The sequence below is a fragment of the Euleptes europaea genome, chromosome 12 (genome assembly GCF_029931775.1).
Source record: "Euleptes europaea isolate rEulEur1 chromosome 12, rEulEur1.hap1, whole genome shotgun sequence".
Lineage (NCBI taxonomy): Eukaryota > Metazoa > Chordata > Lepidosauria > Squamata > Sphaerodactylidae > Euleptes > Euleptes europaea.
The window spans coordinates 63430281-63448144 of record NC_079323.1 but is presented as its reverse complement, the minus strand read 5'-3'; the positions used below and the strand labels follow the sequence as shown (position 1 = coordinate 63448144).

General features: G+C 49.6%; 1 protein-coding gene across 1 annotated transcript in view; it reads right to left on the bottom strand.

The window, feature by feature from the left end:
* The window catches only part of LOC130485120 (interferon-induced GTP-binding protein Mx1-like), a 46496-nt gene extending 42233 nt beyond the window's left edge, over positions 1-4263 (bottom strand). The window contains exon 1 of the mRNA XM_056858231.1: positions 4209-4263. Within this exon, the coding sequence (XP_056714209.1) occupies positions 4209-4263 (55 nt within the window). The remainder of the gene's footprint in view (positions 1-4208) is intronic.
* Positions 4264-17864: the final 13601 nt, after the last annotated feature.

Sequence of the window (17864 nt, the reverse complement as noted above, 5' to 3'; positions counted from 1 at the left end):
TTGATCAGTCCACAGGATTTTTGCGGAGGGTAAGGTAGCTGTGTTTGCTTTCCCTTTGGTTTTTAGTAGATCAGTAATGGGTAGCGCCACTTGGGCGAAGTTAGGAATGAATCCTCGATAAAAGTTCGCAAATCCCAAAAACTGTTGCACTTGCTTGCGGTTGGTGGGAGGAGTCCAATCGAGAACGGCTTGGACTTTGACAGGGTCCATGCGAAGACCTTGGTGGGAGATTATGTATCCTAAAAATGTGAGCTGGCTTTGATGAAACTCGCATTTAGCCAGTTTTGCAAAGAGTTGGTGGTCGCGCAGGCGCTGCAGAACTTCTCGGACTAGAGTTACATGCTCTTCCATGGTTTTTGAATAAATAAGAATGTCGTCTAAGTAAACCACCACCCCGCGATACAGCAAGTCATGAAGGATTTCGTTGATGAGTTGCATAAAGACCCCCGGGGCCCCTTTTAATCCGAACGGCATCACGAGGAATTCATACATACCGAAACAGCTAGAGAAGGCAGTGAGGTACTCATCTCCTTCGCGGATGCGGACTCGGTAGTAGGCTTCCACCAAGTCTAACTTGGAGAACACCCGGCCCTCCTGTAACTGTCCCAAAATATCAGATATTAATGGGATAGGATAGGCGTTGGTTTGGGTAACCGCATTGAGTTTTCTAAAGTCAATGCATAAACGAAGGTCGCCCTCTTTTTTTCGGACAAAAAACGCGGGGGCTGAGTTCGGGGCATTCGATGGGCGAATGAACCCTCTGGCGAGGTTTTTGTCAAGGAAGTCCCGGAGAACAGTGCGCTCGGAAGCGCTCATAGGGTAAATTTTACTTTTGGTTAATGTGCAGTCCTTGACCACCTCAATTGTACAGTCTGAGGCCCGGTGGGGGGGTAAGGTATCACATTCTTTAAGGTCGAAGACATCCGCAAAGTCTCGATATACATTAGGTAGGACTGGAAGTGCTGGGACATCGGAGGCCAATGCTGGTACGGGCGGATAGAACAGTGCAAAGTTCTGCCGGTGCTGATTGCACATGGGACTGGCGAAGGAGATAGTGTTTGTTTCCCAGTTAATACTGGGACTATGTCCTTTAATCCAGTTAATACCCAAGACCACTTCAAAACGGATAGGGGCTATAGTGAAGTCTATTTGCTCCCAGTGGGAGCCAATTCCCATTGCCACCCCTATGGTGCGGTGATCAACTGGACCCCCCTGGAAATGGCTCCCGTCCATTTGGGCAAATTGGACGGGGGCGGGAAAAGCCTCAGATTCGGCTCTGAGTGCAGCAAAAGTGGCTTCGCTTATGAGAGTGTGACAGCAACCGGAGTCGATTAGTGCTTTGACGGGTAGTTGTGGGCCACCGTTAATGTGTTGTAAAACTGCATCCACGTAGACGGTGGAGTCCACTTCTTTGATTTTGGTAGGAGCATTCGGTTTAACAGGAGGATCCTGAGAGGTCTGTGGAGACGCTCCATTCACCACAGACCGGAGCCGTTTTTTGACAAGTCGAGGGGAGATTCCAGGTTTAAGGCTAGAGAATTCCAAGGATTTTCCTCATCCGAAGAGGGAAAGTTGTCCCCCAATGGGGCACTTGTAATCCGAGACCCGGCGGGGTCGTTGGTAGTAGGCAGGGAGGCTGGGTCTCCGGCATGGAGTGCAGAGGGTGTGGGTCTTCCCGGAGCTGCGCTGCGGGTGGCCGCGGTGCCTCTGCGTGGTGGACGACCTCTGGCGCGGGTCGTCGTGCTGGGACGAAATAATTCATGGCGGTGCGGGCAAACAGCTGCAAAGTGGCCCATTTCTCCGCAAGTAAGACAGGCACCTCTCTGAAATCGGACTTCACGTTCCTGGGGCGGACGTGGAGGATTTCGTGGGACGGGCGGTGGTGCCTTGGATTGAGGCTTTTGGGTGCCTTTTTCCTTGTGCTTTTGACGGACTAGGGAAATAAAGCGTCGGCGGCTTTCCACTTCCTCGGCCAATAGAATCCAGTCTTCAAGGGTATCGGGATCGCCCCGCATGTATGACCAGTTCAGAACGTCAGGGTGCAAGGCTTCCCTGAAATGATGAATTAGGGTGGTCTCGGGCCAGCCTACAATTTTGCTTGCCAGTCGTTGAAATTCATCGGCAAATTCTCGAACTGTAGCAGAGCCTTGTTTTAGTTGTAAGAGTTCCGTTTTGGCTCTTTCCCCCAGGAAGGGGTCTTCAAACCTCCTTCTCAGAGCAGTCATGAAGTTGTTGAGGGAACGAATAGCTCGAGAGCGGGTGTCAAACTGGAGGACCATCCAGTCAGCTGCTTTACCTGTCAGAAGGGAAGCTACATAACGCACCCGGCTATCTTCCGTGGGGAAAAGTTGTCCTTGTTCTCGCATATAACTGTCCACTTGATGCAAGAAACAAGGCAAAGTCTCGAGAGATCCGTCGTACGTAGTCCTCAATTTAAGTTGCTTCCAAGGGCCGGGCGCAGGTTGGCCCGGTTGCACGGGTGGTCCGGGCGGAGGAACAACGGGAGCTCCGGGAGGCAAGGGTGGAGCAGGCACATTAGCGGGTGGTTGGGGTGGCTGGATGGGCACCCCCTGACCCGGTATCGGAACAGGCTGTGCTTGGGCTATCAGGGTTTGTTGTAATTGCCTGTTATCCTGAAGCATACGTTCCATTAGTTCTTGGAGTTGATCAACACGGTCGGAGAGCTCCCGATTCTGGGCTCGTAAGAGGTGAACCTCCTCACTTGGGCCACCAGTGAGATGAGGTTTACTGGTCCGGAAGCTCGTGGCCCATTGAGAGCTATCTCCATAAAGATCCTCGTCTTCAGACTCTCCTGAGTCTCGACGTCGGTCAGCCAAACAGCGTGCGCGTTGGGTCGCGCGCGACGGGACAAACGCCGGGGAAAAAGACAGACCTGATAGCCCTTGTACAGTGTCCTTGGGGCGCGTATCCATTCTCGCCCGATCCCTAACCCTTGCTGCTGCCGCCTTGGCTGCGTCAGCAGCCTCTCTCTCTCTTGCGACCTTAGCCGCTTCGGCGGCATCCTTATCCGCAAGAACTTTGGCGTTCTCAAGTCTTAGGGCAGCCTCCGCCGTAATGCGCGGTAAAAGTTCTGTTTCCAGGAGTGAGAGTATGGGGTCGGATTCCCCGCCCAGCAAGGGTTGTATTCGAACCGCCAGTGCAGGTGCATCGGCTCCAAAAGTCGAGGTCAAGGCTTTAGCCAAGGTGGCGACCGGGGTGTCCTTTGTACATTCCACAAGGAGAAGAGCGGTGCGAATAGCGACTCGCTTGGCTTCAGCCTGACAGCTGGCCGCATCCGGGATCAGGGAAAAACCCTCCGGCGGGGCTCCTGCCATGGTAGAACTAGAGGAAAGAGTCTCTCGAGAAATAAGATTATCCAAAAGTCCAGTTAGTACTTGTAAATCCTCAGTTGCCAACCGGGCATCGTCCAGTAATTGATCCAAGTCTTGAAGATCTAAACGAGTATCAGTATCCTCCGACGTCAACATCCAGAGAGTCCCTTTAAGAGATTGCCACTGCTCCTGTACCAGTCCCCTCAAGCGGCAAACCTCTAGGGTAGTTCTGAAGAGTTCAGCGACTATGTTCTGTAACAGGGTGGGATCCTTCCGAGAGGAATCCAGGATAGTAGGTCACTCGGAGAGCTTCTCAGCTCCCATCCAAGCGGCAGGCGAACCCCCCTGGGCTCCAGCCTGATTAGTAGTACAATAAAGAAGATGATAGATAGCTGCCATAATGTAAGCTCCTGACCCTTCGAACCAGAAATCACCACAGAGTCATATAGAATCCAAGCAGATGGCTTTTACTGGTCAAAAAGGCAATACAGTGCATACAGGGAACTATGGCAGCTATGAGAGTCTCACTAGCCGAACGATAATATAAGGCAGTAAATGGCGGGAGATTATACAACATCAGCATACACAGACAGAGGCAACTTTCCCAGGAGCAGTATTCCCAGGCCTTGGTATGTGTGGTCGGCCTTGAGGCTAGACAGTACAGCACCGACACAGAAACAATACTGAAACCGAGATAGCAGCCTGACATTTCCAATGTGTAGTGTTTGGGTTCCCCCAACATGACTTTGACTGAAATAGTCAGACATCACCAGACGTAAGTGAACACATTTCCCAAGTCCATGGACCCCAATTTGGAACAGGACTGCTACACAGGAAAAGAAGGGGTTTCAGCCTTTTGCATGCCATTTTCCAGACGTGAAATGGCCCCGGGCGAGAGATGGGCTACACATGCATCAATCCAATGGGGCATTTAAGGTTGGGGAAATGGTACTGGATGGAAAGACTGAAACCCATTGTCCCCTACACCATGATCCCAATCCAAATCAGGGCCCCACAAACCTGGGAGATGAGTTCCCTCACATTTGACATCTGACTATCTCAGTCAAAGTGAAGTTGGGGGAACCCACATTATAATATGTAGTTTAACCCTGTGTTGGGGTGGACGTCCACAGCTGCTTCTTTCTCCGGCACCCTTATTGGGGCCATCCCGACAAACTGGTCGTGACTTCATTGCATAGATGATGCTGATCGCTGCCCCCAACTCCGCCTCCCTAAACCTCCCACCGGCTGCGATTGGGTACCTGGCAACCCTGCTGATCACTTTCCAATGTGTATATCTATCTCACCATTATGCCAATAAAGGTTATCTGATTATCTATCTCACCACCATGTCTGCAGTTTCTTCGGTTTCTCTGTAGCTTTGCACTCTTTCTCTCAATAAACCACTTTATTAGATTCACTTAGAAAGTCCTCCTTACTAGTCTAATGATTGTCTACTGAGGCTATAAAAGGACTTCATGTTCAGTGAGTGCTAACTTGCACCAGGACCGGAGCTGGCCCTGACAGCTGCTTGGGAGCTGGCCCTGACAGCACTACTGGCATGATGACAGTAGTGGCATTTTCACTCCTGTGGCTCCCTGGCTTCTTAGTCATCTAGTACGTCCCTTTCTGGCAAATCAGCCAGGAAGCTCCCCAATCTCCCTTCCTATCTTTGAAAAGAGCCACCCTGCCCCTGACAATCAGGATGTGGTGGAGCTTTCCATAGAAAGATGAGTTTCTCTTTCATTAGTACCCAGTAGCAGCTCCTGTTCCCGCCACCTCCCCTTGCTAGCAATAATTCTAGAAGGGCTCTGCGGCCTCCAGAAAGTTCTGTTCCATTCAGGCTGTTAGGGGCAGGGCAGCATTCGTCAAAGATAGCTGACTTCCACTCCATTTAAGGGGAGAGGGGAGGAAGGAAGGAACAAAAAGGGCTGAGCACAGGCTAGAGGCAGAGGCTTTATTAAAATGTAGAGCTTTCATCTCTAGCTTACTCTGGACCAGAGTGGTGGTGGTGATATGGGTGGGGTGGGGGGAGATAAGCAGGAGGCTGCTCGCATCCTTCCCACCACTAGTCTTGGCCACAGCCCCTCACTGGGGCATCCAGGCCTGCCTCTGGAACCCACCCCGACTCAAGTAGCAGTAGCATAGATGGGAGGCGGCTCCTGCCCCCAGGCCTTGATGCTACACTGTGCCTTACCAGGGCAGCATGGGAGCCAGCCCAGGGTATTAATATCACAGCTTTACCTAAGATACCTGACTCAATCAAAGCCTGGATCATGGTATTAAGAACTATATAATTTAAAATAATTTTATTTTAAAGATGTATTTTTGTACATTTTCAAGTATATATTTTTGCAACGTCCAGTATAATTTTGGATATGATATATGCCAGTACCTGAATGCTGTTTTGCTTCTGTGGAGACAGGCCATTTTCCTTTCCTTTACTGGTGGACATTTTGCACTCTGGGCATCAAAATACTTTCCCACAATTGAAACTAGTATGTTAGTCCACAGGAAATCCATAAAAACAAGCAAAGGTGTATTTGTGTCATTTTCATTTGCATGCTTTTTTCTGAGAGAATCTGGGAGCAGCCTCTTTGGTAAGAGCAAACTACTGCCAAGACACTGAGGCAAGGCTGAAACCTCTCCCCAAAACTGGCTAATGTCACAACCCCACCCTCAGACAGGGAGACAACACCAATTCAGAAAGAGAAGTTTCAGACAGCTGGGGGTAGGGGGGGGGAAGGGGCCCTGCAGCCCTACAATTTAAGCCAGGCACTGAAACCTCATAACCCCAAAGAGAACTGCCACAGTACCCAGAGGTTCCACACATTCCCATCGCCTCCCATGAGAACTAACAAAATGTCAAAAGGGTGCGAGGCTCCAGGTGAGGTGGCAACCCCTTTTAGGGATCTCCATTCTTCAGGGAGTCAGAAGACACTGGGACAGATGTCATGTAAGTAGTGTTCAGTCTGTCCCTAGAACTTGTTGGCATGAAATACCTAATGGCGATAGTGTCTCAGACTGGTTCCTTTTTCTTTGCATTATGGTCTGGCCTTATGTTGAATGCTGCTCTGTTTGCAGCCTCTGAGTCACCATGGAATAAGCCTCAGCCCTTCCTTCTCTCCCTCACCCCAGAGACTGGTGGGGCTGAAGCAGGTAGAGTCAGTGTAGTCTATCAAAAACCCATCTCCTTCTCCAAGATTTCTCTTGAGTTGAGTTCCAATTTTGAATGTTTGCATAGGGAACACAAGACAGATTAGGGATTTTGTCAACACTGCATGGCATGAGCTTGCAAAAATGTTCTTGGACCAGGGGTTAAGGTATCTCAAGCAGTTAGCCCTGGGAGACTATAATATACATGCCAGGGACCCTTCTTTGGTTCATTGCAGGACTTCATGGCTGCCATGGTTACCATGGGGGGGTCCACAGATATAGCATCCTCTGAGGTATGGTAGGCAGGAGATAGTCAGCACACAGTATCCAGATAGTCAGCACACAAGAGTCTCTGGAAGCTTCAGCAACAACTTTCTTTATTGCTTCCTTTCCTTTCCTTTTATCCCTTAGAAGCTCCTTGATCCATTGATCTTGAGCAGCATATAACTAGTGTTGGAGGAATATAAGGACTGAAACAAATCTTGCCACTGACAATGTAGCCTTGGGATCCCTATCGCTTGGTAGAAAAGGCACTATGTCAGACACAGAGGCATTAGATTTGCTAGCTAATTTGCTTCCAAAAGAGCATGAGCTAGTGAATCGATAGAGCCAGAAGAGCAAGGACAGGTCCTGTCTGAATATGGTATATTCAAAATTTTATTGCTTTATTGCTTCCAACTAGGAGAATGCTAACACACTGGAAACTGCAACCAACACACACACAGAGAGAACAAGACCTAAATGATGCCCCTCCCAGACTGGTTCTGAGGGTGGATGTACTAAAGGATTGCCCACTGTAAACAATGGAACAGGCTTGAAGGCCTATTAGAGATAAAGGGAGCCAGGAATGCCAATTGACTTACATGGGCCTCATCGATATACAGGACAGTACCAATAAGTTGTAAAAGAAATGCAGGCCTCTGGGGCTGTCCCACCAGCACAGATGACCTCAGGCACTGGGTGGGGGTCTGCTGCTCAGGCTGTCCCTCCTCCTCCTGCTGTTGTAGACCCTTTCCAGCAGCAGCAGGAGGAGCACCCTGAGCTGTCTTTGGGGCTGAGCTTCATGGATGAGAGTATTTTGGAGCTCACCCCAAGGTCCAGGAGGATAGTGGAGAAGCTTGCAAAAGTGCTGGTGGAGAAGCTTGCCTTCACCTTCTTCACACCCCAGCAGTCCTTCCGAGGGGAGACAGGAGGAGAGGGTGGAGGAGGTGCAAGAGGAAGAGATGGAGGTGCAACCAAAGGTGCAGCCATCTCAACCCCTTCCCCCCACACACACCATTTCCCCCTGTATCCCCTAGACATGGTGTGTACCCCAAGCTCCTCAAAGGAAGCAGCTTCGGGGGTGCCCGCAGCTGCTTGGCAGCATGGGTGCCCCCTCACATCCTCGGTCTGGAAGCACTTCCAGGTGGCGGAGGATCCACATTACACACAGTGCCAGCTGTATAGGGCTCCGAGCAGTCAACAGAGAGACCTTATTCATCTCTCGATCTCCGGACTCTGGAACCATCTCACAAAGCACCACCAGGTGGTGCTTCTTTATAAGGAGAGAGAGGCTGGTGTGCTGGTGGCCAAGTGGCTACGAGCCATCCAAGAGGCAAGGCGAGCACTGACCTCACCTTGTGTTGTCCCTGCTGCACACAGTGCATGGTTTCTGGTAGGGAAGGGACAGCAAGCAACTATGACTGAGATGCTTGGCGACATTGGCACTAGGGTGCCAAGTGGTGGGAATAAGGTGGCAGGGAGAAGGACCACGACTCATCTCATTGGCAAGATTATCACCATTCTGCTGCCCTTCAGCATGGTTGAGAACATTGGCTTCCGAAGTGTGCTCCATGACCTGGCTCCCTGGTACACGCTCCCTGCTTTCACCATGATGAGCAGGGCCGTGATACCCTCATTGTACAGGGCTGCCAGGGAGTGTGAAGGCACAGATTTCCTGCGCTAGCAGAACTGTGCACTTCACATCTGACATCTCGAGTAGCCGGCAGTCGCAGCATGGGTACCTCTCTGTAACTGCACACTGGTGGCAACCCAAAGAAGTTCTTGGTGGGGGTGGAGAGACCAGCACTATGCAGGGTAAGGGCAGATAGGACACCTATTGCCAGGCTCTGCTCCACACCGAGCTTTTCAATGTGGCGCACACGTTGGACAGCATCACTGCCACCATCAGAAACCAGTTAGCGGGCTGGGTAGGCAGGGGCATTACCATGGGCTTCATAGTGATGGGTGGTGGCAAAAATATCAGGGAAGTGGAAGCAGCATTGGGCCTGGAGGCACGGATTTACTGTGCAGCCCACCTTCTCCACCTCGTGATGAGGGATGCCCTGGGTCTGGGTTCTTCTGAGGAATCCAGACTGGATGCTGCGACTCATGATTTCTGGCTTATCATCATGAAAGGCTGGCATCTCACGGGTCACTTTTCATGAAGTTTGAAGGACAAATTAATGCTGCGTGAGAAGCAGGCCCAGAAAGGTGTATCAGAGCACAGCCTTTTTGGCAACATCAGCACTTGCTGGAACTTTACCCATGTCACGGCTTGAGCATTTGGTGGAGCAGAGGAGAGCCCTCAACACATTGTTTTGTGAGAGCAATGTGTTGCAGAAAGAGAACCAGGAAGAGTTGTTGACTATCTCTCAAACCATGGAGGTCCTTCAGCCCTTTAAGGAGTACACACAGTTGCTCTCAACAGAGAGCGTCTGTTTGTGTGAGAGAGAGATCCCCGTGGGTGGGGGGGGGTGCGTGTGCACATTCATGGATTTACGTGGCTCCGGGGGGGCATTTTTGGAGGTAGAGGTCCCAAAATTTCAGTGTAGCTTCAGGGGACCCTTCTTGCAAGAACCCCCAAGTTTTGTAAAGATTGGGTCAGGGTCCCCCGATTTATGCGGTCCTCCTCATCCACCCACTGGAATGATTGGGAGCAGGCAGCGATCCTGTGCATCTGGAGAGTGGCAAATCCAAGGCAAAACCTCCAGTGCATAAATGGAATCATATTGGATTACTCCTGAGTCCTGACTCCCAGTCCCTTCATTGCCTTCCAATTTGGTGGCGGTGCTGCTGAGAGATCTGATTCCTGACTGGGCCGAGCTGCTGGTGCTTACCAGAATAGGATTGGATTTACTTCTCCTCCATGCTCCTCCTGGAAGACATCCACACAGTTTGATTTTGGGTTTTTTTCTCTATACCTTTTCTCCTGTGTGTGTGTGGGGAAGCTCCGTGCTCCTCCTGGAAGACATCCACACAGTTTGATTTTGGTTTTTTTTCCTCTATACCTTTTCTGTGTGTGTGGGGGGGGGTGGAAGCAGAGTCTGTGTTTGTGTGGGGGGGAGCAGTTTCTGTGGGTGGGGGGGAAGCCAAAGGGGGCTTTCGCCCATTCTGCAGAGGGGTGTGTGCCCACTCGCCTCTGGGGACTGTGTTCTGCTTTTAAAGTTTTAAAGTTTAAAGTTGAGTCTGTGTGGCGGCTAGCGACTTGCGAGTGTCTCTCTGCTCGGCACCCAGGCCGCGCCTCCTCCTCTTTGGTTTTTCCCCCCGTTTGGGGTTGAGCTGAGCCGTACTGTACAACGGTGCAGCTTGAGTGAGAAAAAAAGAGAGAGGAGGGGTGCACAACCTTTCTCACATTTGGAGGGGTCATTTGCGTAAGGGGTGGCTTCCCTCCACCATGACAAAAGGAGCAGGGCAGAAAATACTCTGGGGCCATTTTTGCATGGTCTATTTTGATGCTCGCTCAAAACTGGTTTTTGAATTGTGACTTAAACAATGCATTTGCCTGGTCCCGAGACTCCCGACTCCCGAGTCTGATGCAAAAGGGGAAATTCCACCCCACCTGCTCCTTATGCATAGCTAGCGCGCCTCTGTCCCTTTCCATAGTTTGCAAACTCCCAAGGTCACATCACGTGTTGCTTTGCATGGTTTTGCAAACTCCGAGTCCAAACGGTCTATTTATTTCTATTTATTCCAATGGGCGGAGGGGGGGACCCCTTCCAGGCCTTATATCTCGAGACCCCCTGATCCAATCTTTATAAAATTTGGGGGTTCTTGCAAGAAGGGTCCCCTGAAACTACACTGAAATTTTGGGACCTCCAAACATGCCCCCCCAGAGCCGTGGAAAGCCGCAAATGTGTTTTTAATGCCTTTATTCCAATTGGCGATTTTGGGGGGACCCCTTCCGGGCCCCATATCTCGGGACCCCCTGATCCAATCTTTACAAAACTTGGGTGTTCTTGCAAGAAGGGTCCCCTGAAGCTACAATGAATGTTTGGGACCTCTACCTCCAAAAATGACCCCCAGAGCCACATAAATCCACGAATGTGCACTCGCACCCCCACCCACCCACAGGGATCTCTCTCTCAGACACTCTCTCTCTCTCTCCCTCTCCCCGGGCCATGCAGCAGCTGGGCTCATGCACTCATCCATGACTGACTGGCCAGAAGAAGACCCAGCTTGGCCACCAATTGGCCGCGGGAGAATGCTGCTAGTTGCTTATTAACTGACGGTTATGCTGCTGATTCAGAGCCCCCGAATTTGCCAAATTTATTCAGTGATCGCCCCGAACTTGCTGAATTCGGCTCATCATCTTCCCGCCTTTTTTTGAATTCGGTTTCATCCGAAATGAAAACAGCAGAATCAGGGAAAATTCGGCTGTTTTTCGGTTCGGCCATACTGGCCATACTCTCCACATTTGTAAAATGGGAGTGTGTTTAAGCTACATTATTTAGCGAAAGTTTATAAGATGATTTATTTTAGAAATGTGATCAGCTGCATATAAAAGCCCAACTGGCATACAATAAACATCAATACTTACAGTGATGTCTTGGTCATGGTGGCTAGTTTGGAATCTGATGGATTGATTGCTTCTGTCAACACCAGAACCCTAACCCTAATCTGGCTGGTTGATAGGGGATCAAATACTTATTTCACTCATTATAATGCACATCAATCTCTGACTTTTGTCTTCTGGGTTTCTGGGGTTTTTCCTGTTGTTATTCTGTCTCTCACAGCTACAATAAACCTACCATTAAAATTATGGACTGGTCATTCTTCGTCAGAGGACAAACGGGCAAATTTAGCAGGGGATCAAATACTTTTTCCCTTCACTGTAAAATGTGAAAACATAAATGGAAAACAAAGTAAGGGCATTCCTTTGAGCACATAAAAAGCAAATAAAATCATGACAATGAAATTGTCCTGGAATTTTTTTTTTGGGGGGGGGGGAGTTGTAATTTGGCACTAAAATATAATCAATGTATGGTGAGGTTTTTATGCTGTTTAAACCTGTTAGTACTGACTACAGTTCTCCTCCTCCCAGCCCCAAATCCTTAATGGCTCAAAGTCAAAATGGAAAAGCAATTTAAGGCAAAGAGATGTTTAACTGATGCATGCATTATACAAAGCTGTCTGTCCAACAAAGGAAACTCCACTCACATTTGCCTTTGGACTGAGGTGGGTCACCAGAGGCAAGGTCTCTGTCATGCTGCTGTGTATTTTGAAAACTATTCCTAGGCATGCCTGGTATCTTCAGCACAAAGCTGCAACTCTTTCTGAATTTATCCCCCCCAATAAACCTGGTAGCATCTAGATCTTAGCTGGTTGGGACAGACCCCTCCCCAGAACTTCAGTTTCTGCCTTTTATTTAGTTTCCCTTACCTATCCTATGAAGGCCTATCGCAGAGGTCAACAACCAATTGGCTATATACAAGAAAGGGTCTTACCTTTTCCCCCTGGAGTGCAATGAAAACGCTCCGTTCTTGAGCAGCCTGTGCTCAGTAGCACAGCATTAGCTCCACCCCTGTTCAAGAAGCCGGTTCAGTGAAAGCGAAACTTAACACACAACAGGGAGGGGAGGGTGCCTTGTACCAATTCTAAACAGTGGGAGGAATACACACCAAAACGTGTTCATGCTGCTAAACCCCAGAGTTTCCCCCCCCCCATACTTCCCGGAATACCAGCAACAATAAGAGGCAGATTGCCAAACCAGATGCAGTTCTGTGATTCCAGAGAAACGAAACTGAAGCTGCACACTGCCACAGGATGAAAAGCTTTTCTCTCCTTTCAGAATGATAATGTCCTCTGCAGTACCATCTAAAAACTGGTTTCAGTTTTCATCAATAGCTCATTAAAATGGCCAAACCCTCTGCCCCTTTCTACTAAGCATGACACAGCTTATTATGCTCAGTTTTAAAAAACATTCTGCTCAAATTGGCTTTACAAGAAATGTAAACTGCAAGACATACTTCAACCATTAAAATGTAGATATCTGAAGAAGTGAGCTGTGACTCATGAAGACTCATACCCTGCCAGAAATTTTGTTAGTCTTTAAGGTGCTACTGGACTCTTGCTCTTGTCTTCTGCATTAAAATGTAGAAAAATAAGCCACAGTGGACTTCAGATCATGAAATACAGCAATTTTATACAGTTAAATGTTTCCTCTAATTCTTACAAGAGCCCTGAAAGGTCGCAAGATAAATCCAGAACACTGGTGGGCTTAAGGCAGCAGGTACAAAATGATTAAGCTCTCACTAAAGGGCCATGCCTCAAAAAGCTTGATATGGCCACTGTGATCCAAACTCTGGTAACATACAGATTAGATTATTAAAATGTACTTTATGTGCTTTTGAAAACTCTGTGTGTATGTGTGTCTGTTAAGTGCAGTCAAGTTGCTTCTGATTTATGGCGACCGTATGAATTAATGACCTCCAAAACGTAAAACTCTCCTCCAACACCACATTTCAAATGAATAAACTTTCTTCCTGTCAGGTTTCTCCATTGTTCAGCTTTCACACCCATATGTAGTAATGGAGAATACTATGGTATGTAACATCTTGATTTTGGTCACCAGCGAAACATCCTTACATCTAAGGCTCTTTTCCAGCTCCTTCATGGCTGCCCTTCCCAATCTCAATCTCCTTCTGATTTCTTGGTTGCAGTCTCCTTTTGGTTGATGATGGAGCTAGAAAATAGAAAATCTTGTACAATTTCAGTTTCTTTACTGTCAGCCTTAGTTGTGCAACTCCCCGATAGTAATTCCTTTTGTCTTCTTGATGTTCAGCTGTAATCCTGCTTTGGCACTTTCTGCTTTAACCTTCATCAGTAGTCACTTCAAGTGTTCACTGCTTGCTGCTAGTAATGTGGTGTCATTTGCATATCTCAAATTGTGACTCTTCCACCAATTTTCACTCTACCTTCATCTAATTCTAATCCAGCTTTCTTTATGAAAATTCTGCATAGAGATTGAAAAGATAATGGTAGTTGCTGCCAAAACAATGTTATTTTAATCTGCACAGCCAGTCAGATCTCCAATGGCCAATCAGAAGCCCTATTGGGCAGGATTCCCATTTGCCCCATCCACTTTCTCAAAACACTGTATGGGCACCAAGAAAGATGTCGGCAGGCCTCATGGTGCCTATGGGCACCACATTGGAGAACCCTGATCTAGATCTTCCTTCTCTTTCCAAATTACAAAATGTTTTAACATCTAACCTGAATGTTTTCATTCTAATAGCTGACAAGAGGTGAAACACCTGGAGCCAATTAAATGCATATTTTGACCAGATGTTCTTCACATTACTAAGGACTCTTTGTGGATCTTTTCTGGATGCTCAGTGGTAGTTACATGCTGCTTTTATGTGGACAGTTTGTATTTTGGTTACTGATCAGTTCCTGAGTGCAATTCAAGGGTATGATTATCATGTAGAAGCCCTGAATGGCCTTGGGCCCACATACCCACAGGTCCACTTCTCCTGCTAGCTTCACTGTAAGAGTTTTGCTTAGGGTTATGCAAAAAACAAAAACACCCCGGTAAATTTCAGGTTTGGGTTTATTGGGCCCAATTTGGTTGGTAGACCCGGAAAAAGCCAAATACCCATACCAGTAAAAGGGTATTCGGCTTTATTTTCGGGTTTACCAAAAATTTGGGCCCATTTTAGTCTATGGGAATTATTTTGAAGCTCCTTTGGGGGTACCTTTGGAGGTAGAGTTCCCAAATTTTCAGGGTAGCTTCAAGAGACTCTGCTTGCATGAACCTCGATGTTTGGTAAAGATTGGGCCAGGGAGTCCAATTTTATGGGGTCTCAAAAGGGTTACCCCCTCCTCCATAGAAAAGCATGGTAAAGTTTACAATGCTTTTCTATGGAGGAGAGGGTTGACCCCTTTGGGACCCCATAAAATTGGACCCCCAACCCAAACTTTACCAAATGTTGGGGTTCATGTAAAGAGAGTCCCTTGCACCTATGCTACAAATTTGGTGACTCTACCTCAAAAAATGCCCCCCTGAAAGAATTTTAAAAGAACTTTTCATTGTCTGTAATGGCTGCTTCCTCGCAAAAGAATTGTGGGAAAACTCAGTTTCCTGTGAATGCTTGCAATGGGCTGGCACAAAGCTATTGGTACTCTGAAAATTTGGGAACTCTACCTCCAAAAATGCCTCCCTCAGAGCTCATTAAAAAAATTCCCATAGGGAAAGCCTGGGGAAAGCCGAAAAAAGCTGAATACCTATTTGGCAGATTCGGTGATCTAGCTTCAGTCTTATTATAGTCTTTATAGTCACTGCCATCCATTTGGGCGAACTGGGTGGGAGCTGGCAGGGTTTCTGACTTGACTTTGAGCGCTTTGAAAGTGGCTTCGTTGATCAGGGAGCAGGCACACCCGGAGTCTATGAGTGCTATGAGTAACTGGGGGCCCCTTCTATGGTGCTGTAACACTACGTCCACATACACCATATCTTTGATCTCACTCACCTTCACTGGAGCTTTGGGTTGTGCAGGAACAGCTGCGAGGGTCCGCGGTGTCGCTCCACTCACCGCAGACCCCGCCCGTTTTTTGACAGATCTAAAGGAGATTCAAGATTCAAAGCAGGAGGGTCCCAGTCTCTGTCCTCATCCAAAGACAGTGAACTGTCCCCTATTGGGGCACTTGTAATCCGGAACCCCGATGGGTCCACCGGTGCAAACTCGCGAGGCGCATCTCTGACGTGGAGAGCCGACGGCGCAGTTCGTCCTGGAGCAGAGCTACGGTTGGCTGTGGTGCCTCTTCGCTGAGGTCGCTCCCGATTCCGGGGCGGTCCATCCAGTCGAGAAGGGACCAACCGATCCGGCTGAAGTGGGCAGGCTGCAGCAAAGTGGCCTACGGTTCCGCAAACGAGACAGGCTCCCCTTTGAAATCGAGACACACGGTCTTGCGAGGGTAGAGCAGGTTTCCGCGGTGTAGGAGCTGCAGCCTTAGGCGAGGCTTTTGGTTGCCCCCCTCCCTGGCTCGACGTCGGGCCAGCGAAATGAATTGGCAGCTCTCCACCTCCTCAGCTAGTAAAACCCATTCTTAAAGAGTGTCTGGGTCTCGTTGCATATAAGCCCAGTTCAATATCTCAGGATGTAAGGCTTCCCGGAAATAATGTATTCGGGTAGCCTCGGTCCAGTCCACTATTTTACTGGCGAGCCTTTGGAATTCGTCCGCGAATTCCCGCACTGGTGTAGAGCCTTGTCGAAGTTGCAGGAGGGCTGCCTTGGCCTTCTCTCCCAGGAAAGGGTCCTCAAAACGTCGCCGTAACGCTCACATGAACTCATTGAGTGAACGTATGGATCAGGCCCGAGTGTCAAACTGGAGGACCATCCAGTCGGCGGCTTTTCCAGTCAATAGGGAGGCAGCGAATCGCACTCGGCTGTCTTCGGTGGGGAAGTGCTGTCCCTGTTCCCGCATATAACTGTCCACTTGGTGTAGGAAACAGGGCAGAGCCTCAACTGAGCCGTCGTAGGTCACCCTTAACCGTGGTTGTTTCCACTGTATGAGAGGGGGCACTGGGGGTAGCACTGGCGGTTGCCCTGGAGGCGGCAAAACTGGCTGTCCTGGGGGTGGCAGAACTGGTGCTCCTGGGACCGACTGAGCCAGATGTTTTGGAGGCGGCTGGGCTGGTTTTTCCGGAGGGGGGAGAAGTGGTGCCCTCAGTGGCGGAAATTGTGGTCGTGGAGTCGGCTGAGTTGGCTGAGTTGGCACCAGTTGGACTGGGGGAGTTTGAGCTCGTTGTAAACGTTCATTTTCTTGAAGTAGCTGCTCCATTTGGTCCTGCAGATGGGCCACACGATCAGTCAAGTCCCGGTTCTGACACCGCAAGAGACGCATTTCGTCCCCAGTTTCCCCCGTGCGTCGGGACTGGCTGACCCGGAGATCAGTAGCCCAGTGGGGTTCCTCACCATACAGGTCCTCCTCATCCGAGTAGTCCAGCTCGAACAAGCGACCTGTGAGTCGACGTGCGCGTTGCACGTCGCGAGGAAAATGAGGGGATAAACTCAAATCCTGTGTTGTCTTTGGGACGCACGTCTGTGACCGTTGTTGCTCGGCCTCGAGCGGCAGCCAAACGTTGCTCCTCATCTTTCTCAGCCCAGACTCAAGCTACAGCCGCCTCCGCTGCCCGCAAATGTTCTTCGGCTCGCTTTCGGTCAGCGAGCACTTAGTCAGCCTCGACCTTAGCGGCAATCACCGTGGTGACGATTGGGAGGGCTTCTTGCTCCAGAAGCAGAAGGAGTTCAGAGGAATCCTTTAGGTCCAATAACGGTTGAACCCGAACTGCCAAAGCAACAGCATCTGCTCCAAACTCAGGGGTTAAACGATTTGTGAGTTCGGCCACCATGGCCGAGGTCAGTACTACAAACAGTAAGGCCATCCGGGCCGCTACATCCCGTGCTTCCTTCATGCACAAGTTGGGATCAGGAACGGTTGAGACCGGGACCTCTTCCGCCCGTGTTCCCTCCATGGATCGGGGCGGAGTGGATCGGGGCCTCTGTCGGTTCCTGTTGCACCTCACGTACAGTTAACCCCGCTAACAAGTGGGTCAAGGCTGCTAAATCCTCCTGCGCCAGTTGAACTTCTTCCAACAAACTATCCAGTGTTCGGAGGTCGTGCTGGGCACTTTGATCTGTGTCGGGGGTCGTCCAGGGGGTCGTGTCAGCCAGGAAACGCCACTGAACTCGAATAAGCACAATTAGGCGATTGATCTCCGCATCCGTCTGCAGCGCCTTAGCAAGGATGTCATTCAGCAGAGAAGGGTCGTCGGGGTACTCGTCTGACGGTTCCAACAGAGGGTACCAAGGTTCAGGACCCTCCAGGGTTTCGACCAGAAACCCTCTACCTGGGGAGCGCTGCCTCTACTCCCACCCGGGACCCGGGCGAACCCTCCAGGGCTCCAGTTACAGGCAATTCACTCGGAGAGCACGTTCCTTGCTCCAATCCGAGACCCCGGCGAACCCTCCAGGGCTCCAGCCAGGCAGGTAAAAAATAGAGAGAGGATTTGTGCCCAAATGTGTGCGCCTGTCCCCGTGGTAGTCCCATAAACAACATCCACAGACGAGTCGTCCAAAAGAGAGTTGATTTATTAGAAAACCTACAGCTATACAG